The sequence below is a fragment of the Dasypus novemcinctus genome, chromosome 8 (assembly GCF_030445035.2).
Source record: "Dasypus novemcinctus isolate mDasNov1 chromosome 8, mDasNov1.1.hap2, whole genome shotgun sequence".
NCBI classification, from domain to species: Eukaryota; Metazoa; Chordata; class Mammalia; order Cingulata; family Dasypodidae; genus Dasypus; species Dasypus novemcinctus.
The window spans coordinates 44,840,087-44,865,496 of NC_080680.1; the positions used below are offsets into that span (position 1 = coordinate 44,840,087).

The window sequence follows — 25,410 nt, forward strand, 5'->3', positions numbered from 1 at the left end:
AAATTTATGATGGAAGAACCCGAACTTTAAGACTTTTTAAATAATAAATTTATTTTAAGTATGTTCAGAATCATTGCCTTTAACCATGACAACTGAATTTTCCAGAACTATTTTATAATTTCAAATATTCCCACATATTCTTTATGTGATTAAACTTTTATCATTAAACCCATACTGAATATTGGCCACCAAGTTACAAGACAGAGCAGAGAACTTAGAAAAATAAAATTAATGTTCTGATTAGGAAGACTTGTGGACCACATATCTTATGAATATGCATATTTAACATATATATTGCCTCTGTAACATATAAAACCCTCCCATGCAAAATTTTTAAAAGATTACACAAAATAAGCTACTCATTTTTCTAATGACTGAAAAAATATTATAGGTCAAAAGAATTACTTTGATATGAATCATCTGCAACTTTACTGTCAGTAATCAAGTTTTCTTGAGGCACTGAAACATGATTTCTGATTATTATAAATGACATATAAAACAAGTTTGTTCATTCATAGTCATTTAGTATAAAAGAGAAGTACACAGACTGGTAATTAAAGTTATAGAGGCTCAGACCCATATTCTGTCAGGGTGTTTCCTTAGCATTTCTCTTTAAATTTGAAAACTTTATTGATTAATAATGCAACTGAGAGAGACTACACTTAAAATGCAGTAATACTAATCTGACTTATATTTCTTCCACATGTCTCAGCAAGATGATTGGGATCTGGAAGCACTGTTTTCTCACCTCAATTGTGTTAGGGGAACCCTAATGAACCACACTGCACAAAAGTGCTGACTCTTGTTTTGTGTACATACACTAGATAGAGTAAGAGTTGCCTGCCTTCCATTAGTGTTCTTAATATATTAAAGAATATAGGTACTTTGTATAAAGGAAACACTAAGAAAAAATCCACAGAAAGTCAATGAAATAACTGTAAATTTTTGGAAAATAGTAATATTTTGCAACTGAACTAATGATGTGCAAATATCCATTGGCATGGAACACAAGGTAAGTTTAAGTTTAAAATGCCAAGGATATGTCTGTATGCATATACAGGTATGTGCATAAAATAATGCATACTGTCAAAGGGTTAAAAGTATGATTTCTTAACAAAGATGTGTGAAAAAAATTGATATTCTTTCCTTAGCTAACGAAGATAGCTATCTAGGAAATCTTAATTTCAGAGGACATTTTTTCAGAAATGGAAAACAATCAATTTAATAACATGAGCCTTATAGCCAAAAGTACACAAAATTTAAAATGGATTTGATGTGAATACTTTTAAAAGGCTATAAAACAAATTAAATAATTTTTTTACTTAAATAGATATATAAAAATTTTCTGAAAACTCCTTTAATGGCATACTAGTTTTCTTGCAACATTTGATTAATTAAAAGTAAAGGCAAATATCTGAAAACAAAAGCCTACTGATTTCTCATAATCAAGGAAAAGGATCAAGTAGAGAAAAAAAGTGCATAAAGGAATTTTAAAAAGCAAATCCAATAAAATATTTGAAGGGTAATAACACAAACTGCTTTTTTTATGAAAGGGAAAATCAGTGCAAATAGAAGTTTAATATAAAATATTTTGAGTACAAAGGCATGTTTACATATCTAAAAGAGTTAATCAGACAATTCTTAATCAAAGAAAAATTTTCACAGAAATAGTGAGATAATTATGGCAAAAGTTGGCTTAAACTACCCAGAAGCCTAAATAATATTACTCATGCCTAAACTGAATAATGCAGAGAAAAACGAAGCTTTCATAGGGTTAACTTTATGGTCCCACAAGGCTAAGCAAATCAAAGGAACTGGACCATTTTACAAACTGATTGTTCTAATCATATAATTTTATATTCTTAAAGAGCCTTCATTCTTAAATCAGTTATTTTTTTTAAATCTGAGTTTGTATGTAATATATAATAATCACTAGTTGGTTTGAAAAATTTCACAAGAGTGGGTAATTTTGTGACTATAACTTTTATCGTAGGTAAACTACATTTTATCCCCAACTCCTTGTTTGCAAGAGGAGGAACTTTTATTTCTTATCAGATCCTGGAAACCAAGGGGAGGTTTAAAAGCATGATAGGATGGAGATGACTGCTGCAGATGAGCCTGTTCCACCTAGCAAATCTATAACCACTGTGCTATCAAGAAACTGTATAAGTAGAAAACTGATTTAGGACCTACCAGATAGAACTGGGAGATTTAGCTGGGGTTTATAATTTGTATTTTATATGATGGTATTTAACCTTTAGGCTTCAATACAATGATGAAACTGTAAATCAGACATCTGAATTTAAAATGGAGTATAAGAAAGCATTAATTTTACTTAAGAGAAACTTGGAAGTTAAATGTAACCTAGAGGCTTACATGCTGTTACTAGAGAGATTATTTCGTTAGGTTTTGTCTTTAATAAAATGTATCTGGGTGTAAGAATTCAATACCCTAAATTTTAGTAAGATTGAACTAAACAATTTCTTTTACTCTTTTAAAAATGCCTTGTAAAATATTTGTTCACATTTATGATTTAAAAGCCCTTAAAACACCATAGGAACATTTAACCTTTATCTTTAAAACCTGATTATTCTACTAATGAACTAACATAAGCTCATTTAAGGATGGAAACCAAGATAATTACATCATTCAACCTTTGCATTTAATCTACATTAATCAGAATAGATTAAGAAAGATGAAAAGTACCTATTTTTCCCAAAGGGAAATCCTGATTGACAAAAAAATAAATATTGCGTCCCTCAATTAACATCTAAATGCAACATTTGGCATTTTTTCCCAGATGAATTATTATCCATCAGGATTCATTTTAAGTTCAGTTCACTGGTAATATGTATTTTATTAGGCCTTATTTCTTCATAACATATTTACAAAAAAGCAGAGTCAAGAGAGAGTAGGTATTTTCTGGGGGCAGGGAGAAGAAAGAAGAGATGTGATGGGGAGGCGTTTTCAGGACTTGGAGTTGTCCTGAATGATGTTGCAGGGACAGATGCTGGACATTATATATCATGCCATAACCCACTAGGTGGACTGGGGGAAAGTGTAAATTACAATGTGGACTGTTATCCATGTGATGCGGTGGTGCTCCGGGGTATGTTCGCCAAGTGCGATAAGTGTGCCGCGGTGATGGTGGGGGATGTTGATGTGGGAGGAGTGCAGTGAGAGAGGGTGGGGGTATATGAGACCCTCTTATATTTTTTTAATGTAACATTAGAAAAAAAAAGGGATCATGGGGAAAAAGAGAGTAGGTATAAATAAACAGTTTCGTTTTCAGTATATTTTAGTAGCTAAAATGGCAGCAAAAGTCATGAAACTATTATTATTATTATTTTTATGAAACTATTATTTGCTGGATTGTGGAAAGCATACAAAATACATGTCTAAAGATTTTTTAAAAATATACTTTAAATGGAATTTTTAAAAAACAAGCAAGCTTTAAAATTACATGAAAATTAGAAATAATTGATTTAACATTTCTGAATTCAAATTTACAAGCTAAAAATATCACAAATTGGATACAATACAACCATTAAATGCCAATTTATATTATTTACAAATGAGAAAGAGTATAAAATAAAGTCTGCATTGAAGCAGAATTAAGATATTCTTATTTATTTTAGGCAGGGTATACATCATTTGCCCTGACATCTTCATATATAAAAATTCAGAACTAAAAATATTTAAATAAAAATTATTATACTAAAAGACAGAATTCTGTAAAACCAAATGAAAAGCAGAATTCTAAAATACAAGGAAATGAGTGTCATCCTTGGCTAGAAGTCTTTAAAGGATTAGATTGTTGGGGGAAAAAATTGTCTACTCTTAACCTGAAGACTGAAAATAAGGTACACGGTAAAGTGATAGAATGACCGTATATTCTTTCACTTAAATTCTGTGGAAGGAGGGAAACATCCTCTATCCACAATGTTCCCACATGCAATTACTGAGTCATACTTGAAAATAAAAGAAACAATACAATGATTTTGAGTCCCCAAATAATAAACACATACATGATTGGCAAAGGCATTCTAGAATACTGAAAGATATGATAAGGTCTGTTCCCTTTGATTCCTTATTTCTTACATTCATTCATTTAGCAAACTGTTAAGCAAGTACTATATACCAGGCAGTTTTAGGTAATGGGGTGGGGGATAGAGGGATGATTCAGTGAACAAACATAAAAAATCCTTACTTTCTTGGAGCTTTCATTTGCCAATAAATATTTGCTGACACCCTATGAGGTGCTAGCACTGAAATAAATGACATTATGTTAACCTGGTTAATAAAATAAAACATTGCATTAGTGTAACTGTATTCAGTCACAAGTGGGGCACTATATAGGATATGAACTAGACTTGTTATACACGCATTTCAATCTGTGTAATAATAGCATGATAATGGTAAATAGATCAGCAATACCAAAAGCTCTTGAGAACATGCTGGAAAAGGGATACACTCCACTTCATCTTCCAATGTATGAAGAAAGAAAGGTGAAAAGGAAAGCAATAAAGTTAGATTCTGTGCGAGGGGATTATTTACTTGATTTGACCCTAACAAGAGTTTTCTCAATTACTGTGAGTAATCAAATATATAAAAGAAAAACAAGATCTCTTCTATTTGATTCCCAAATAGAGTAAAAAAGACTTTTTAGCTCAACAATTATGATTAAGATTTCTCTTTAGAAACTAGTAAATATGGGGCACAATTTATTGATAATTTTTCCTACATTCATTATATTTTACTTAATGAAATTGATCCTTTGTAGAAATTAATAAATCAGGGAACTAGCTTGTCATCAGTAAGATGAATTCATTCACCTCAAAGAATCCCACAAATCTCAAATAATTTTATATTATGGCCTATATAATGTGGTGATAAAGTTAACATACTACATTGATATTTACAATATTAGCAACCTAAAAAAAAACCACTCTCCATGAAAAATTTTCTATATAATGGAAAATCACCAATTAGGTTCAGAGAATTTAAGATAGTTTTAGAAGATGGTTATTAAGAATGCATGAAGTGGCTTATTCCAGTTATTTGGATAAATATAATGAAAATGAGGAGTATCACTAACTTTCCAAGGACAAAAAGACAATAGGATTTTCTTATGTGTTTAGGAAGACACTAACCCTCATTGACTGGTTACCAGAACCTAGATCAGGTCAGGATACCCAGGAGGATTCAATACAATTAAATCCTTTCTCCACTGTTTACATATAATGTGTAAAATCATTTGTACTTCTAACGACTTGACTATAAATTTGTTTTTGAATGAATTTAGCTGTAGCACAGAGGTGTAATATAAATGAATCAGGAAAACAAGAGAAACATTTGTGCCTACTCTTTTCTATCTACTGAAAAGCCTTTGGCAGTTCTAACAGTATAAAAGAGTTTTCATTCTATGTGATAAAAAATATGTAGTCATGGATTAATAAACATTTCTCTGTTGTTTATGCAGTTTAATTCACACATTCCTTAATATTAAATATATACTTTATGAATTCTACAAGAGAAAAAAACCAAAATATTTGAATACATTTCAAACAAAACAACAAATAAATAAAAATTTGCAAAAATATTTTCTTATACCTACATTATTGTTCATGAAAGTACTAACTGAGATGGGTAGCTGAGGTTAAATTAAACATATCTCATATTTTACTAAACTATATATCTCCCATATAAATGAAATGTGAATTAAATATCAGAGCACAACTTCTTAGAAGCCTGAAAGTTCAAAAAGGGTAACTAGAAACTTCAGGGTTTTTTTCTTATGTTCCTGCACATTTTTGACTGAAAGGGAAGAATATTTTCACTTGCCACTTTCAAAACATAAACACCAGTAGTCATCACCCTCCCCCAACCCTAACAGTATACAGTAAATCAGCTTTTACACACAACCAACTCACACCAACACAAAAGGGATATAGTTAAGACACATTTAAGAGTGACATATTGAATACAAATAGAAATTTTCAGAAAGGGGGAAAATCATTTTCCTTAAATTACTTCAAAAAGAAGGGCAAGAAGATATATCATTATTTTTAAATATGATCTTCACAAAAATTGTAGGCATTCTCAAAGTTGGCTAACCAATTTTTTTTTTTTTTGCCATGATACTTCCCTTTACAATAGAAACAAGACAAAAATCCCCCTTCGAAAAACAAATTGCATATTTACAATAGAGCAAAGGCACTTAGGATATTTTGGACTATTAAATTTTAATGTTTGAAAATCCAAATGTGTGAAAATCAAAGTGAAAATATCTGTGAGCTAAGAGCTTTTAATTTATTGACAAAATTATGCTATTTCATGTAGGGTGAGTCAATTTTAGACTTCTCAGTCTCAGAATATGGGGAAGAATTAAGAAATCTTAATAATTTTATCCCTAAATATAAGAACATACTATACTGTTACTTGAGAAGGGAAATACTAATTCTTATTAAAATGTCACTAAAATAGATTAGCTAATAGATCTGTTTACTTTTCTCCATGTATTCAGAAACCATCTTATAGAGTAATTTTAAGTCAGCATTTGCATTGGTTTCCCATATTTGAACTGTAGATGAAAATGTTTATGATTTCACAAAATTGTTATCACCCTTCTCACACTTACCAGTGTTATAGTGGTGCTGCATCTGATAATAGTTAAAAATTTTAAGAAATAATAACAGTAATTCTGTTTTATCTCAATTATTGGCAATTTAGGTTTATCTCCGCCTCATTTCTTCTTTTGGTCCATTCCTTGCCCATTTTATATAATTTTACAGATAAATAAATAATTCTCAAACAAGTTACTATTGAATTTGGTAATAAGAATTTTTCCATTTGAAGTATATTACAAGTAGACATGGCTATTTCTCTGTCTCAGACAAGGAGATGCAGATTATAAGCATGTGCTTCATATTAAATCAATATCAAACAGGGAATTTAAAAATATTTAAAATTCCCATTAATTACTTTTACAAATAATTGGAAGCTTAATTTTAACTTAAAAATGTTAGATCTGTTCCAAAACAGTGCAAAAACCTAGTAAAGCAGTGTATGGGGCTCTATTTCTTAGGTATTCCACTGTACAAATAGCCATTAAGTGATATAGAGATAATAAGGGGCTGAGAAAGGAAGGTTAAGAAGCAAAATAAAATAAGCAAATAAATAAAACAAGCATTTAGAGGCAAGCAACACATGCAGAACAAGCAAGAGATTAGTTTACATGAAGAAGAGGCAACTTACATGGCTGTTGAGAAGAGAGCTTCTGTGAGTGGACAGACCGTCAGACTTTTGCAGCGTCTCAATCGCCATTTCAATCTGATAATAGATGTCATTAAAAAAAGGGCTCAAGACAAGATAGTAATAAAAGGCTGACCAGAGAAAATTTTGATAGGTTCTTTAAAGTTCAATTTCTTCTTCAATGGTGGCTAATGAATAGCTCTCAACTAGTGTGTATTTCCCCCTCCTTCCCTCCACCCCCAGAGAATAAAATAAAAATATGCACACTAAGAATAAGCTCAATCACAAAAGTAAACCTTTTTGAACATTCTGTAATTACAGCCAGAACGGAGACCTGAGGAGCAGGAACCCCAGTGGAATTTTCTAGTAATGAGAAAACATTTCTTGACTTTCACAGTTCAAAGATACAGATGTGGGATAGAAACTACTCTTTTTCTATAGCTTCATGCCTAAGGAGTATTTAATATTTATTTTATTCTGTTGTGAAAGAAAAATCATACTGCATATTGTGTGTTTAATATGCATTAATATTTTAATTCAAATGAGCAAAAATATCTTCACTAGTGTTCAAAAAGCTACTAAATTTATCCATTCTTCTCTTACTCCTGAATTAAAATATGGAAGTAGAGGGTCATCAGTATGAATTAATATTAAGATGTAAGTATGGGTGTAGTGGTGAGGCAGAGATATCAGAAATGACAGCAGAAATAGAATGTAGAAGAGAAAATAATTCAGAGCTGACAAAGAAAAGGGGCAACCACAGAAACAATTTTATTCCACATGCCATGAGCAATCATAAAACTTTAGTGATTAAGTAGCAGGTGCCAATAATAAATCTGATGTGCTCTCACTGAACTCCTTTTTAAAGATACCTATCTTTCAGATCCTGGCACTATAGCACATTCCCTAAAAACAGGTTTTGAGTACCCTGTGTTTGGTTACTGGGCTATATTAACAATATAAAATTTTTAAAAATCACATTTTACAACTTAAGAGAGTAAACTGATTTTATTTTATTTTAAAAATTTCAATCAAAAATTCAGTATAGGAAGTTATAACAATATTTTAATGTTTTTGCAAAGTCTTTCTTTAGTTTATACCAGTTATGGAAATTGATGATGCCTTTAAGTTTTAATATACTCCCCCCTCCAAAAAAATCATGAATGGCAATATCCACAGCAAAGTATTTTTATTTTCCATCAAATTACTAACTTCTTTATGATGGAACACTACAACTACACACAAAACTTTCAGAATCAGTCATATCAACATTAAATCTAATTTTCTCCTAAATTATTTGGGAAATAATAACTTTAAATTTATTTTATATTCTATTCCAAAGTTACTGCTTCTGTCTTAGAGTGAATAAAGTGTAATCCTGAGAAAAACATGAGATTAAGAAATTGTAGAAAAATATTCTTAAAATATATGACCTTGAATAAAAGGGTCAATTCGGACCAGCAGAATGTCTCAGTCTACATATAATACCAGGAGTTAAAAATGCTTTTTGATCTGAATAAAAGGGGGAAATGGAAAGGACAAATGAGTTTATATGGCTATGAGTCTCCAAAAAGAGCTGGGAGGTTATCAGAGGGGTTGTCCTTATGCACACCTGAGCAGAGTCCCAGAGACAGATAAAGTAGATACAACCCCGGGTATTGGTTCTACTGAGGGCTACAGAGATCCACAGGTTCTATGGTCATGGCAGATGGAGTTCAGTGCCATGTCAGTTGGCCCTACTTTGAACTGTGTGTTTCTGTGTGATGGAGCTGGACTCAGATGTGATCTTTGTCCACAAGCCTCTCCTGTTACTTTTACCAGAACTGTAGTTGGTGCTGGGTTTAAGATATACCCAGGGGACCTGAATCTCTGGACTGACCATGTGATAGCCAGGCCCTGAGCCTCAACAGACTTGCAACCTCTACACTCTGGTTTATTGGACATACCCCACTCAGCTAACATGGAGTTGAAGAAGGTCAACCACCACACCAGGGAGCCAAGAGTGCCTACAACTGAAAGCAGGAGAATTGCATCCATCATCCATGTGGAATCTAAGCCCCCTCTTGATATAGATGTGGAGTGGACACAACCATTCCAAGGTCCACAGGATGGAGGAATAGAGTATGGATTAGAGTGGACTTACTGATATTCTATTCATGAACTATTGTGATTAGTAGTAATCAAAGAAAATGTGGCATTGGTGTGGAGAAAGTGGTCATGGTGGTTGCTGGGGGTAGGGAGTGGGAGGAAGAGATGTGATGTGGGGGCGTTTTTGGGACTTGGAGTTGTCCTGGGTGGTGTTACTGGACATTGTCTGTCCTCCCATGGCCCACTGGGTGGACTGTGGGAGTGTGTGGGCTATGGTGTGGACCATTGACCATGAGGTGCAGCGGTGCTCAAGATGTATTCACCAAATTCAATGAATGTCTCATGATGATGAAAGAGGTTGTTGTTATGGAGGGAGGAGTGGGGTGAGGGGGGTGGGGAGTATATGAGGACCTCAAATTTTTTTAATGTAACATTAAAAAAACAAAGACAAAAATAAATAAATAAATATATTAAATTAATTCATAAGAAGGTAAATTCTAATTATATTGTTAAAATCCACTGTTAACAATTTACAGATTACAAAATTAAGGAAACGGGTTTCTAAAAACATTCTGTCTGCCAAATGGGATGCTAATGCAGTTTTATCATTATACTTGAAAGTAAACTGAAGAGAGTAATACTGCAAAAGTGAAAAAAGATATTGTAGAAAGAATATAAATGTAATGATTAAATATTTTACCAAAATGTTAAATTGTAAAACTGTAAAGGATCTCAGTACTATATTTCTTAAAAGGGTATCAACAAACATTCTTGATCTCAAAGAGAAAACACAGACCAAAAATCTATTTTTTGCTCAAAATTTGAGTAAAGAGCTTGCTCAAAAGTCTAATTTCACATCTTGTGATGGATTTTTAAAGGATGGATTTTACTTATTACACAGTAACTGTGTACCTATCGTATATAAGTTAGGATATTTAGGGAACCATAATTTTTAAAAAACACTTCTTAACCCTTAAAAGTGACAGAATATAACTCTTATATGTACAAATTCATAATTATATGAACAAGACTATATATGTGACAAAAATAAAAGTACTGTTCAGAAATGTAGAAGAAAATCAAAATAGTAATCAAACTTTTGGGAGAATCTTGGCCATTTTCTGAGGATCTGATGGAAATTGTGAACACTCTACTTAGAAAAACTTAATACTCCTATGAAATTCTGCATTCAGTTTCATAGTTTACAGACTCCCCAAATTCAGACCTCCATGCTTTAAAAGATGGAAACATTTCAGTAGGCAGAAATCTGGGAAAGGATCTTCTAGGAAAGAAGAACGGCCTCAAAATCCAGGAAGCAAGAAAGCACAGGGAGAGTTCATATTTCGGGAATAACAAGGAGTTCAGTTTTTCTGTAGGATGTGGTATGTATATGGGCATAGTATGAAGTGAGGTTCAAACAACAGGTTGGAATTATATCTTGGTAGGTCAGAATCAGGGAAGAAGCAATGCCATGAGAAGAAGTTTTAAAGGAGGTATGCAGGGAAGTGGACTTGGCCCAGTGGATAGGGCGTCCGTCTACCACATGGGAGGTCCGTGGTTCAAACCCCGGGCCTCCTTGACCGGTGTGGAGCTGGCCCACGTGCAGTGCTGATGCGTGCAAGGAATGCCGTGCCACCCAGGGGTGTCCCCCGTGTAGGGGTGTCCCCCGCGTAGGGGAGCCCCACGTGCAAGGAGTGCACCCCGTCAGGAGAGTCACCCAGAAGAAATAAAGTGCAGCCTGCCCAGGAATGGCGCTCCACACATGGAGAGTTGACACAGCAAGATGATGCATCAAAAAGAAACAGATTCCCATGCTGATGACAACAACAGAAGGGGACAAAAAAGAACACGCAGCAAATGGACAGAGAGAACAGACAACTGGGGTGGGGGAGAAGGGGAGAGAAATAAATTTAAAAAAAAAATAAAGGAAGTATGCAGACCTTTTGAAAAGTGTCATATTTAGATAAAGCCAGGAGATGAGTTTTGCAAGTTGTAATGGGTAGTGCCTATAGTAAGTTAAGGGTTAAAACAAGAAGGGTCTGAAGTGTGACCAGTAAATGTTTGTGGATAGAACAGAAACTTTCAGGGCCAAGAATAGGAGAAGAGATTAATATCCACAGGACTATGTTATGAGGATGGAGGGAAAATGAGGGTGAAAGAGAGGTCAGAGTAACAATTTTAAAATGGGGAAGAAGAGTAATAATGAGGCAGATTTTGATGGTATACAGTATAGTTCTAAAATAATCAATGGATTATTGATATCATTCCTATCAATTAACCCATGATTTGGTCTTGTCATAGTTTCATGGGGTTAAGAGCTACATATATGGTTAGAGGCTGGATAAAGGGACAGAGAGATAGAATGCAAATTGACTAGGTAAAATATTTCAGTATTTCTATGACAAAAATTCAAATAAATTATGGAATTAATTTGTTAACTTTTCCCTTATCGTAGATCAAATATTTGAGCAAATATTTGTTCATGTATCTAGGGTTTGACCAATCTCAAGAAAGTGATAGCATACTTCAGGATTTTCACCTAAGTGTATTGGTGAGATCATATGCTTCCAGTTTACTGTAAATCATTTTAAAATTTAAGTTCTCCTAGGTAGAATCATAGTTAATATTAAATGATATTCTACAGTATTCATAACTGTCATATATAAGATATGAAATTATAATCAGGTAAGAAAGGGGGAAAATGTGCTTAAAAGTAGGCTGATACAAAAGATTATTGGCCTAAATATTCAAAGAGATATTTTCATATATTCACTAAGGTAATGTTTCTAACCTCAACAAAGATATATGACTGAATTGCTAAATTACCAGCTAGCTAGATTTTAAAGTGATTCAAATTCAAGGAATTTGTAGGTTAAAAAAAAGTAAAAGATAAAATAAAATGAAAACTTCCCCCTCCTCCTCAGGTATAGGACAACTTTGGTGTTTGCTACCAATAATGGAAATTTGATCAGACTAGTCGGGTTTCATGCAATTTCATTCCATTTTAACAAATACAAAATCCCATCCAGTGTTAGCTTTACATGTATGAGTGTATGAGTGCTTGAGTGGTGTGTATGTGTGTGTGTGTTTATATGTACAGTATGACAGAGAGAGAGGAAGAGAGAGAGAGAGATAATGGCTGCAGAGATTTTAAAAATATAAATATGTCAACCAGAAGCTCACAATAAATCATGGGCTGACTAATTGGTAGAGTCTATTTATATACAAAGAACTGAAATATATATATATATATATGCAAGTAATTAAGGATATACCAGGATGAATTAAATGTTGCTGAAATATAGAGGAAGGGAATAATTACTCTCTCCTTGTTTGGTTAGAGAGAGAGCATGGGTAAGGAGGTTTTTTTAGTAGCAGTCTGACAACGCCTGGAATTCTGATGGGGCAGGTCAGAGAACATTTTAGGCAGAGCAAACAGAATGAAAGAAGGTACAGCGATAAGATGCCACAATGTATGCTCAGAGAAAGGTATGCTCAAGGAAATGGCCACGGGAGTTGCTGAAGGCAGGGAGAGGGAAAAAGAGGTGTGATGTGGGGGCATTTTTGGGACTTAGAGTTGTCCTGAATGATATTGCAGGGACAGATGCAGGACATTAAATATCTTGCCATAACCCACTGAATGGACTGGGAGAGAGTGTAAACTACAACGTAAACTATAATCCATACTGTGTAGCAATGCTCCAAAATGTATTAATCAAATGCAATTAAAGTACCACACTAATGAAAGAAGTTGTTGATGTGGGAGGAGTGGGAGGTGTGGGGAGTGGGGTATATGGGAACCTCTTATATTTTTTTATGTAACATTGTGTGTGATCTATGTATCTTTAAAAAAAAAAAGGTAAAAAAAAATGAAACCATCACCACAGGAAAAAAATAAAAAATATCTGAAGAACAAATTTCCTTTAGGGGTATGTAAATTAAGTAAAAAAGACAGACTAATTTCTTGGCTGGGGTCTTTAAATAGGATATGGGTCATCATTGAAAAACTGTGAGTAAGGAAAGGATCTGATCTGATAGCACTTTATATATTATCATATATAATAATAATATATATGAATATGGGATATAATGTAGGAAGAGAGACAGGAAACCACCTTAAAGGCTAAGATTGTAGTCCAGTATTGAGGTAACAGCCTAGTAATAAGGTAGCGAGAATGAAAAGGAATGAATATAAACATATTTTTAGAAATACAGACCTAAAAGGTGGGGAGTCTCAGGCAGATATCTTGGCAATGCCCTCTTTTTACTTGAAATGAACACAACGGCCATTATTTCATCACTGTGAGATTAGAACATTTCAAATACGCATATCAAACACATTGACATGAATAGATTCTGAAATGTTTTCCTGTTCCTTTCTCTATTGCACGATCTTTATTCTAAGAATACTGATCATTTTGAAATTCAACTTCAAAATGGAAATTTCAACTCTAGTGTAACATATTGTAATCAGATTAGCAAGAAACTCAGTGACAACCTGAAAATCAGAGTAATTTCAAGCCTCAGTTTGAAGTCTTTCTTCTTGAGTGTTGCTCTTCTCTCTAAATATATCTTTTCCTTTCTCTTAGATTCTTTTTCCTTTTTTTAAAAAAATGTCCTTTTGTATTTTTCTATTTAATGATAAAATGACAAATAATTGTGCTTTTTTAATGACCAAAGTATTCATGTTTTTTTTTTCCAATTAAAAAGTGGGCATGGTAAACATTTATCAACTCTTCCTCAAATTAATTCAAAATTACTGTAAATTCTTTTGATTATGGGTATACCTTTGCTTATTTTTTAAAACACCAATTCTCTGAACTAAGATATAGTTCCCAGTTGCATTTCATTAAATAATTACCCTAGAACTGAGGCAGTAGTGTCCATACCCTGTGCATGTTATTTAATGCTAGGATTCATGGTACTTGGGAGTTTAGACCAGTTCATCATGGTCCTGGACTATTGACTCATAATTATTTAGAAGCAAATGGCATGTTCTCTGAGATCAAATGGTGGGATACGCCATTTGAGATTAGATGTTCAGTCTGGTGAGATAGGTTTATAGAGCAGTAAGTGAGATTATTAGATTGAGTGTCCTCATGTAAAAGAGCAGGTAGGAAATTGATATCCATTCGAGACTCCACAGGAACAAGTTCCTTAGAAAAATTGGAGTCCTTTTTTAAAGATGAAAGAAGACCCCTGGCAATATATGTAGGATGATTTAAATTCCTTTCGAGTCAAATTCTGAGACAGGATTACCAGAGAATGGGAATGTACTCTGAATCTGGTTATCAGCCAAAGATGGGAAACCTTGGTACAGGGCTACAGGAAGCCACTGGCATTGTCAGGAGCTGGAGAGCAGGATTTTGCACTGTGTTTAAAAGATAGATCACCAAAATGTTAGAGGAGTGACAGCCATCTGAGGCAGAAAAGTGATAAAGATCACTTGCAGCCTTAGGAAGTATATGCGGTCTCAAAAATTCATATGTTACTCTGACACAATACCTGTGAAAGTTTGAAAGGTCAAAGCTCAGGTACTGTGGAGAAATTCCTATATTCACACGACAGGCTTTTGATTACACATTAGCGAGAAGATAAAAAAACTTCACCCCATCTTGGGTGTTAAAGAGATTTGAAAGTCTGCAATGTACCATTTGCAAAGGAACTATGGAGTGTCACTTGAAAAATCAGACTCAGTTGTAGCAACTTGCTGAGAGATTTATAATGAAGACTATTCAGAGAAAAGAAGACTTCATCAGAAAGTACAGTAAGCTTCCTGAATTTATGCTGTAAATGAAGCTAACTGAAGAGAAGAGAGGTAGGTAATTGCCAGTTACTATGAGAAAATAATGTTTGGGATCAGAGAACCAGGCAGGAATTGGAGAATTAAAGTAGATACTGGTGTGACTTAGCAACCCCAAGTGAACAATGAATTCCAAAAAGAAAGAATCACAGGGAATGGGTAAGTGGGTTTCCCTTCATTGAACAAAAGGATCTCCACACTAAGCCTAGACTGCTGGTTAGAGATTACAGTAACTAAATTCACTTCTATTGTAGAAAGTGGCTTGGCTACAAATGTGACAAAAGTATGACTACACAGCAAAAAGTAGACCTTAAATTTTGTGGAGGCAGATTCAAGAAAAATATTTCATATATTTTAAAGCAGAAGGCATGTACATTTGTTTTGAGTGAAGCAAGTATGTACAGCTTGTGGCAGACTGCAACAGGAGGGGAATTTTCCTTGATTTCCCTCAAATGAGGAACAGGAACTCAGAAAAGGCCAGGGAGATGTTATATTTCATACTCAGGAAGAAAAAAAAATAGAACTCCTGAAGAGATATAGCAACCCCATCTTGGAAGGACCTGCAATGGGCAGGGTACCTTCTACCCATTAGTGTGACAGACTGGTGACCTGAAGGTCAGGCTGAAACTTTCATCTGGTCCTACAGGTCCTATAAGTAAACAGTCTTTAGTATCCAGGGCCACCTTTTGTGAGGCTTATGTGGTATCTGACCAAGAATTGGTATCCCAAAAAAAGGGCCTCAGAGAAAATCCCACCCAAGCAAGCCCTTAGGAAAAGAAAAGAGAAGGAGGGAGAAGAGGAGTCAAATGAGGGCTGGATGTCCAGTAAGTATTGTGTTCATAATTTCTGTTGTCATGCTCAAAAAAGAGATCCATAAGTGTATTTTCCAAGGCAGCAAATATTTTTTAAGGGAAAAATATAATAAAAAAATCTTTTTTTCCTCCTGTTATTTATAATTCCCCATTGCCTTCCTTCCTTAGAATTATAAATAGGAAAGCCCCTTGTTTGGTGGAGTTGTGACCATGCTGAATGTACCATGCTTATGTACCATGCTGAAGGGTTGAGAGATTTTAAGACGCTTAAATGATCCTAGATCTGGAAAAACTGGAGGCAAATAATCTTTGGTGGAATGAACAGACAGACAAGGGAGTACAAAGTGGTGCAAAGAGGCTTGTTGTAACTGCCTTGGAGAGTATGATGTTAAGCCCTACGCTTTCTCCTCTACAAAATCTTTAATAAAATCTACACCATTCACTTCTGGTACAAATAATGAGGACTGGCTGGGGCAAACGGTTCATTTCATTGTTTTACGGAAACTATCTTCTGAAGAGCGGTAGGTAAAATTAAAATTTGCTAAATGATTTCTGTTAACAAACAAGATTTACTTTCCATTAGGAGCAGGTTTAAATATGATTGATAAACATTACTTGAGAATGATTTAAAAGTGATCAAGTTACAAAACAAGAAGAATTTTTAAATGGATACATTTTAATCATTATAAAAATAGTCATCGTGGTATAATAATTGCATTTTCTTGGTAAGGCAAGTTACTATGCTAACCTCATTCTCAGAGAAATAGCATTTCTACTTCCTAGGGAAAAGGACAGCAAATTCTTTAAAGAAACCCAGTGCAGAGGATATATTTGACACTGCAAATTTCGTCTTGTGTAATCTCTCTTCTGAACTCTAGGACTTTAAAATTTGTTTGCATTTGAGATTAGGTAAGAGAGAAACATTTGTACATGGTGACTTTTGTTCAAAAAGAGTAACTCTGAGGGCTGGCATGAGCATGCAGTCAGCACACTTAAACCTATCTGAAATGTCAGTCTCCTGTTAAGGGTGTGTGTGTGGGGTTACTTTCTGCAGTAATCATTCCATCTAGGAACAACAAAGGACAGAAAAAGGAAGGGAGGGAGGGAGGGAGGCAAGGAAAAATGGAAGGAGGAGGGAGGGGTGGGTTTGCAGTCTGCGTATTTGGATTTTTGCTTCTTTTTCACTAACTTGCTACCCAAACTTTTGGCAATTTTGCAACTCATGTTAGCAACATTATCAGAAGGAAAGCACAATTTTGGTGAATCTAAAATTAATCAATTTACAACATATTAACAACTGTGGTTTTAAAATATAAGATGAAGGCAAAAATATACATAACTACCCAATTAAAAGAAGTTGGGGGGATATTTGTGGATTTTCCTTTTTTTCCTTGGATTTGGTCCCCACTTCAGTGCAAGGGTTAGCTCCATTAGCCATTTTAGTAAACCTTCATATTCATAAAAGTATAGTGCTTGTTCAATAAATTTTTGAGGTGACTAATCCAGACTCAAAACACATGAATGCAAATAAAAAACATGCACTTACATTCCCAAATACTGTCTAATAAGGATGGTTCTAAAAGGTTAATACCAAATTTCAGTCTCTAAACTTTCAACAGCCTAATAAAGGAGGACTTTATCTGAAACCTTGGATTATTTTGAATTTTTTCACCTCACAGAAAATCTTTATACTGAACATATAAAGAGAGGGTTGTTTCAGCTATATGCATCTGGAGAACATGAACAAATATATATATATTCATTAATGACTTGCCTAAGCTTTAAAAATATTACTATTTTGAATAGATAATATTCAAATTCCTCACACTTTTTCATGTATCCTTCTATAGATATCTTAATGCTTATATGCGCATATAAAAATGTATGTTTTTTATTTACACATACACACACAATACCTTGCTTTCTCACTTAACAATATATCTTGGAGATCTTTTCATATCAATGTAAATATATGTTGCCTCAGTCTTTTTAAAGATCTGTATAGAATTCCACTGAATGGATGAATGCACCAAAATTTATTTAACTATTTCCCTACTGATGGACAATTTTAGGCTTTTTCCAATCTTATTCTCTTACAAATAATTTCATAAAGATTATAGTTGTTTATGCAGGATTTCATTTATGTAAAAATATTAACAGCAAGATAAATTCCTAGGAATAGACACAATCGATGAAAGAATATGTCTTCAATTTTGATAAAAATTTCTACATTCCTCTCTAAGCCTGTGCCAATTTAGCTTTCCATCAACAATGAATGAGAGTGCTAGTTTCCTCACACCCTTGCCAAGGCTTACTAACATTTTTTTTTTGTTTTGCCTGTGTGAGAGATGAAAAATGGTACCACTTTGTAGCTTTACTTTTCATTTCTTTTTCAGTGAACTTCATGTTCATGTACTTTCTCCATTTGGGATCTTAATATTGATGACGAATTTTAAGAGTGGTCTATACATTACAGAATTAAGTCCTTTGAATATAATGTCTCAAAACTTTATGCCCAGTTTGTTGTGTCACTGTTGCCTTTGTTTATTGTGGGTTGTTGTTTTTTATTTTTGGTTATAAATAATACTTTTACTTTTAGGTATTTGAGTTTGTAAATATATTCTTAATTGCCTCTGGATTTTTCATCATGCTTCCCTACTCTAAGAGAATAATATTAAACCACATTTTTTTCCATCATCCAAGTGAAATTAATTTAGATAAAAGAAGTAATATATGGAACCAATCTAATTTTCTTTTCTAAATGATTAGCCAGATTATTGATAATTCATCATTTCTCCATTAACATGCAATGCCAGCTATATGCAATTTAGTTTATTTACGGTCTCTATTTTACTTGTTGGCATATTCATGTGGCCTAGAAAATTCTGTTTTAATTAGAGTAATTTTATAATGTTTTAATGACTGGTAGGTCTATTTTCTCCCTACCTTCCCCCATTTTTCTTTCCTACAAAATTTTCTCCTAGGCTATGTTCAAGAGAGGTTGAAGGCCCCTGTCATTCTGTTTTCCTCAACATTCCAATTTATCAAGATTTCTAGGAGTGGAATGTCTTACAACCTTAACCATAAATACTATTGCCTGTCGATTTTATCAGCTCATAGCAGAAGTAACTTAGAACTGACAGACAGCTGACTGGAATCTAGATGAAGAGATGGAGACTACAAGTCACTCAAAGTCCCATTTTATTAAGTGCTTTGAAAATGAGGTCCCAGAAACTTCAGTCAATTTAGGAGTTAGTACAGGAAGCAGAAGTTTCATGGTACTCTGTGTGAGGAGTTTCATTTGAGGACTGAGATTGGCCTAGGGAAAAATAGGAAAACAGGAAATGCTAAGATCATAATGGCCACATATGCTTCTGCTAAAAAAAGTGGTATAGTTTTTTTTGTTTTATGTGTTTTTTTTTTTAAATCAGAGGCTAGGTGGAAGACTAAGTAAATTATTTGAAATAGAAATTATGTATGTAATATAAAATAAAAACTATGATTTATGCATACTTCTAACAAAAATTGTTTTTTCTTTCAAGCATACTCATATAATAGTTAAACAGAAGTTTTCATCTCATATGACTAACTGTATTGTTTTTCTATCTCTATATCATTGTAACTAATAATCCAACATTATTTTAACATTCTTTTTCCTTGGGTAAGATAGATCAGCAGTTCAGCTCCTTCTACTATAGTCACTTTCCATAAAATAAGAAAGCCAACCATGTACTGAAATTTTTAATATCTCTAAGGCCTATCATTAGGTGAAGAAAAGCAAGCGACCGAATTTTTTTTTGTTAGCATTTGTGTAAAAAGATGTATTGAGAGAGACAAAGAAAGTATCATTGTTTCTATATATACAGGGTATCTCTAGAATGATACTTGAAGAAACTGATAACATTGGTTGCCTCTAAGGAAAAGAACTGAGAAATGGGTGAGAGGGAGACTAAATTAATACTTACTTCTGTTGAATATGCACTCTAAGAATGCATAACTAGTTCATATAAATAAATTAATAAAAACTTTAAAATAAAACAAATGGCCATTGGTACCACTTAATAAGAAGGCATTTATTTTTTCTGGGCAGTGGAAAATAGGTTCATCTTAGAAAGACCAAGTGCTTATATCAAATCCATAAACATGTAAACTGCCAGCTATGGAAATGAAAGCATCCGTAATTCTTAAATGAATTCTTCACTTTATACAAATTATATAAGCTGGGCAAAACTTAAACATATGGTAGGAGATAGATGTTCAACATTTCCTCCTAATAACTGAAAAAATTATAATAAATATACATTAATCAAAAGAGGTAGATATGAACAATAATAATTCAAATACATTTCCCTTGTTCCCCCTGATATGATCTAATTTTAACAAGAGCTTTTTAACATATATAATTTCTAAATGTATATACATGCAGGTATAAAAATCAACCTTCATATCACAAAAATGTTTAAAGGAATCTAATTTGTTATCAAGAAGGGAAAAAAACTCCATAAATAACCACCTAATTATAAGAATAAAAAAAGCTATTTTTATGGAGTAAATAAAGCTACTTAAAGCAAATTGCTAATTACTGTATAGTCTAGTTTTAAGATAAACTGCATTGCAATGAGCACAAAAATATCACAATCACAGATTTTTTGACCCTCAAATGGAAATTGTGTTCAGGTTCCAAAATTCTAAAATTCTATAAATTATATGATTATATAGAAAACTAATGAAGGAAAATAAGAGTTTCAAATGAATTAAGGCAGAAAGAAACATTATGGTCATGTAGTTTGAAGGAAGGTCAAAAGTACAAATAAGTTGAGAGCTTTGACGTAGCCTACTCTTCTACTTTAATGTCCATGTGCTACTGAAATATTAACAATAAATAGATCACTAACATTAATTTAATGAAATGTGAAACATTTATTCAAATTGCAACTGAGCTGAACTCATCTGGTGAGGCACCAACAAAAATGTTACAAAATCTTTCTGAAAATTCCTATTAAATACTATCAGCAGGAAATGTCTTTTTAAAAATATATGTGTGGGTATGTATGTAAAAATAAATAAGCATATATTTAAATACACATGGATTCTACTGGCCAAATAAAAGAATATAGTAAGTAAAAGGAGAAAAAGTATTTTGAGCAACTGTCAATATTGGTACTTTGTACCATTATATGTTAATCATATAAAATTTGTTACCATGCTAATCCTTTGAAAAATGCTGACATTTACATGTACTGAAAACTAAAAAAAAAAAATTACAATGCATAAGCCAAAGATGCAATGCCAAAACAACTTTCTTTAAAATAACTTTTAGGGTGGAAGGAGGAGCGGGAGTGGCCAGTGGTCCGGCTTTGAGAAGGCTCTTGGTGCACCCCTACCGCAGCACCACCAAGATGCCCAAAAGGAAGGTCAGCTCTGCTGAACCAGCGGGAATGAGGAGCCCAAGGTTGGCAAGGCTGTCTGCTAAACCCACTCCTGTGAAAGTGGAAGCGAAGCCAAAAATGCAGCATGAAAGGATAAACCTTCAGACAAAAAAGTGCAACCAAAAGGGAAAAGGGTAGCAAAGGGAAAACAAGCTAAAGTGCCTAACCAAGAAACGAAAGATTCACCTTCAGAAAATAAAGAAACTGAAAATGAGGAGAGTCCAACCTCTGAAGAAGCAGGATTAGAAGCCAAGTATGGTTAATACCGTATACAATGTCTTATCAGTGGTCCCTGTTTCTCTCTTCTTGTACAATCCAGAGGAATGTTTTTATCAGCTATTTTGTAAATGCAAGTTTTTTAGTAGCTCTAGAAGAAACATTTTTAAGAAGGTGATTGGAATTCACCTCATCCCATTTTTTTAAGTGTAAATGCTTTTTTAAAGAGGGGAAATCATTTGCTGGTTGTTTATTTTTTGGTACAACCAGAAAACAGTGGGATATTGAATTATGGGAGGCTTTGACTCTCTTGGGTGTCAACTTAACATTCCACTGGGGGCTGGCAGTTTTTATACCCTATAATACAAGACATAATAAATGGTGATTTGCAGTCACAGTCATGCGTTTAGTATGTGTTGAACACTTTAAATTACTCCTATTCTCATGTTTTTTAGTAGAATTGTTTCTTAAAACCAGTCCCTGATCTTGGCTCTGCTTGTCCGAACTATGTGTACTCTGTAACATCCTTGGTCGTAGTTGCCCAATTTTTCTAATAAATTTGTTATTTATTAGAAAAAATAAAGTAAAAAAAATAATTTTTTCATTTGAAGTTAAAAAACTAAAATAAATCATATGCTCAAAAAAATTCTCTGTTAACAATTTAGAGATCGTTTAGAGTAAGGGGTTCTTAACCTTTTTTGTTGCAGTCAGGTGAAAACCACGAACTCCTTACTAAGTCTACATTATACTGTGAATTATTTAATAAATACATCACACCTGCACCAACATGTCCCCACAAGAATTTTTTTTTTAATTTAAATTCAAACTCATGGACTTGAATTTAAGCTTGAATTCTTATACTCCTGTTTTAGTCTAAGAAAGATGGTTTTACACTGAATATTAGACTAGTAAGAAAATATTTCAAGAGTGAAATCTTTCTAAATTTACTAATATTTCAATAGTGGCTTTAATTTCAATTCATTAGCTTTTTTATATTGGGATAACTTTAGAAATTGCTTTGTACAATGGGGTAATCTTTTCTGTTTGGCAGGAAATTACTCCTAATAAAGTATTTCTGTATAGCTACAGGTCAAATGTAAGAGACGGCGGTCAAGGCAGTTATACAGGTAACCTTGCTACACAGGAACTGAGCAAAGGTATTTAGTTTGTGCTGTTCCCCAGTATACACACTTTTATCAGTGGAGTTAACTAAATTAACATACATTCTGCTTAATTCCAGGCTCTTGAGGGAAGGCATGCCTGACTATTACCCAGTCAGGAATTTGACCACAATATAGGCTACACCTACACAGCTGCATCATCCATGCTGTAGGTAATAGGTCACACACTAAAGATTAACCAGAATAGTGAATATGGCATTGTCTGCTCAATGTTTGGAAAGAAATGGCTTGAGTCTTGGTCAAAAAATCATTAAAGATTTGTGCTCATGTACATCGTTTTGTATGATTCTGCAGTGAATTGAAGAAGATAGTGAAATTAAGCAATGTTTCTCTAATGATATGGCACCTACTAATACTTTAGTTCCTAAAAGTTGAAAACAACCAAAAATCTATCACTTTCCTAACATTTGGAGAGAAGAGGATGGTAGAAAATCTTAAGTAGGTTTCACCACACTTAAACTTTGTTATTCTATTACAGTAAGAGATGTCAAATTGCAAACTGGGATTCACAACCTCACTGTGGATCAAGTGGATGAAGATCTTCAGTGCAGTTGAGAAGGAGCACTAAATCAAATACAGATGTTGGTAATAAGTGCAAAGTAACACAATAAACACTAGCTGATAGATATTTAGATAAGTGTGCCACTAATCAAGTAGGCTTGAATGAGGGTATATCATGATTTTTCCATACAAAAGCTATCTTTTAATTTGATTTTTAAACATCTTTTGCTAAAAGGGAGATTCTCTTATAAAAAAAAAAAAAAAAAGAAACCTTTCAGACAGACTTTTTATCCTTAACAATAAAAACCAAATATGAAAGCTTAAATGTAAAATAATATGTATAAGGGATATTATGAATTGATGTTTTTTTCTGGTTTTCCACTATTTCCAGTTATTTTTCAGTATTTTAAGTGTTATCAACAAAAACCACATACCGAATCTGTATAATGGATAACTTAAGGAGTAATACTGTCTTTCAAGCTTTATATAAAAAACCAAAGTGATCCCTTTCAGAAAAAAATCAAACTATACAGTTTACCTCAGTAATATTTGCAGTGGTATTTACATGACCTGGAATAAAACAGGATCTTCAGTGTCAAGGAAAGAATCAGTGTGATGTGAAGGCAAGTAGGAGAGCCTAGTGAGAGTGAAGTAGGGAAAGCATGGTGGGCAGGAGATGGAATACTAGCATGGGAGAGAGGGTGAATGAAATGAAAGTGGCAAAGGACACATTCTCTCCACTTTTCAGTTTTCTAAGCTTAAAAAGTGGTAACTACTTCTCTTTTCACGGAAAATGACTTTGAGGGTGACCTTTAGTGGGAGTGCTTTAAAGTACTGGCACTTCTACCCCTTTTTCTTTTGTAGTGAATATATGGTTAGTGTTACCAGAACATTTTACAATTCCTTTGTAATAGTGTTTTATATGATTTTAAATCGGAGAGGAAATTAGATCATTTAATTCTAACTAACCCCTTATTTTATTAATGGGGGAACTGAGGTCCATTAAGGCTATGATCTACTAGTGGTAATTCCCTTTAATTTTTCATCCCCATACATATACTGGTGTGACTAAAAGGGTTAGAAATGCTGCATTTAATGGTACTAAAAAGTGAGAGACAAACACACATTGGAAATACTTTAATAACACAACAGAAAAAGTACAAAAAAAAAGATCTGTTTAGAACAGCCAGTCATCTGTTCTGATGTTAGTAACAAATAGTAAATTAAAAATAAAGGTCTTTTAAAAAGATATTATGAAAAGGCACTAAATGACAAAATTATGAAAACATGTAATCACTACAAATATTTACGGTATATACCAAGTGCAAATATATTTGGGAGAAAATCCATAAAATGTGAACTATAAAGTGTGTCATATTGTTTCTCCCAAATTTACTCCTATTTCATTACAAGAACAAAGTATATGGTAAGCTGATGAGAAAGGAGTGTGCCACATAATTCAAATTCCCATCTCCTTTTTTATATGAAATATCTAGAAAACCAATACCATTGCTACTTTAGCTAAGTGTTCTAAATGATTATTCTTCATTATTTGTTTAGTTCAGGTGAAAGAGGGAAGTTCAGGTACAGAGTTTGATAATATCACAATCTGGACAATCCTTATATAAATTTTTATTCCACATACTAAAATACATTGTGTCAAAAGTAAATAATTTGTTAAATTTTAAAAACTTGAAACCTCACATACACAGATATGTTCCTAAGATATTTAGTTGCCCATAGATATGATCAGAGCCAACACGAATGTTTTTCACCAGTTACCTAGATTAGAACTTCCCAAAGTATATCCCTGATAGCATGCATTAGAAAATGTGCATTAGAAAAAATTATACATGGTTTTCTATTTTAAAATGGTTCAATTAAAATATATATTAAGTAAATAATAGTGCAGTTACAAGGTACATATGGCAAACTTAAATACCTAAGGTTTGGGAAACGCTGTCCATGATAAGACAATATATCTGGAGATAAGTGAGCTGGAGATAAGTGAGCTCTTAAAAAAGATATGAAAATTTTCAATTAAATTAAACTCTACTCTCTATATTATTTCTGATGGTAGTTCAACACAATATAAAAGTTCTTTCCACAGAAATTTAAAGAATTTT

General features: G+C 33.3%; 1 protein-coding gene across 17 annotated transcripts in view; it reads right to left on the reverse strand.

Annotated features, from left to right (window-relative positions):
- The window catches only part of RFX3 (regulatory factor X3), a 345,069-nt gene that overhangs the window by 95,370 nt on the left and 224,289 nt on the right, over nt 1-25,410 (reverse strand). For 14 of the 17 annotated variants that reach the window (XM_058301786.2, XM_058301783.2, XM_058301787.2 and 11 more), the window contains one exon: nt 7,258-7,332. The exons of the other annotated variants lie outside the window; for them this stretch is intronic. In XM_058301786.2, coding sequence (XP_058157769.1) covers nt 7,258-7,332 — 75 coding nt within the window. The remainder of the gene's footprint in view (nt 1-7,257; nt 7,333-25,410) is intronic. 17 annotated transcript variants of the gene reach the window in all.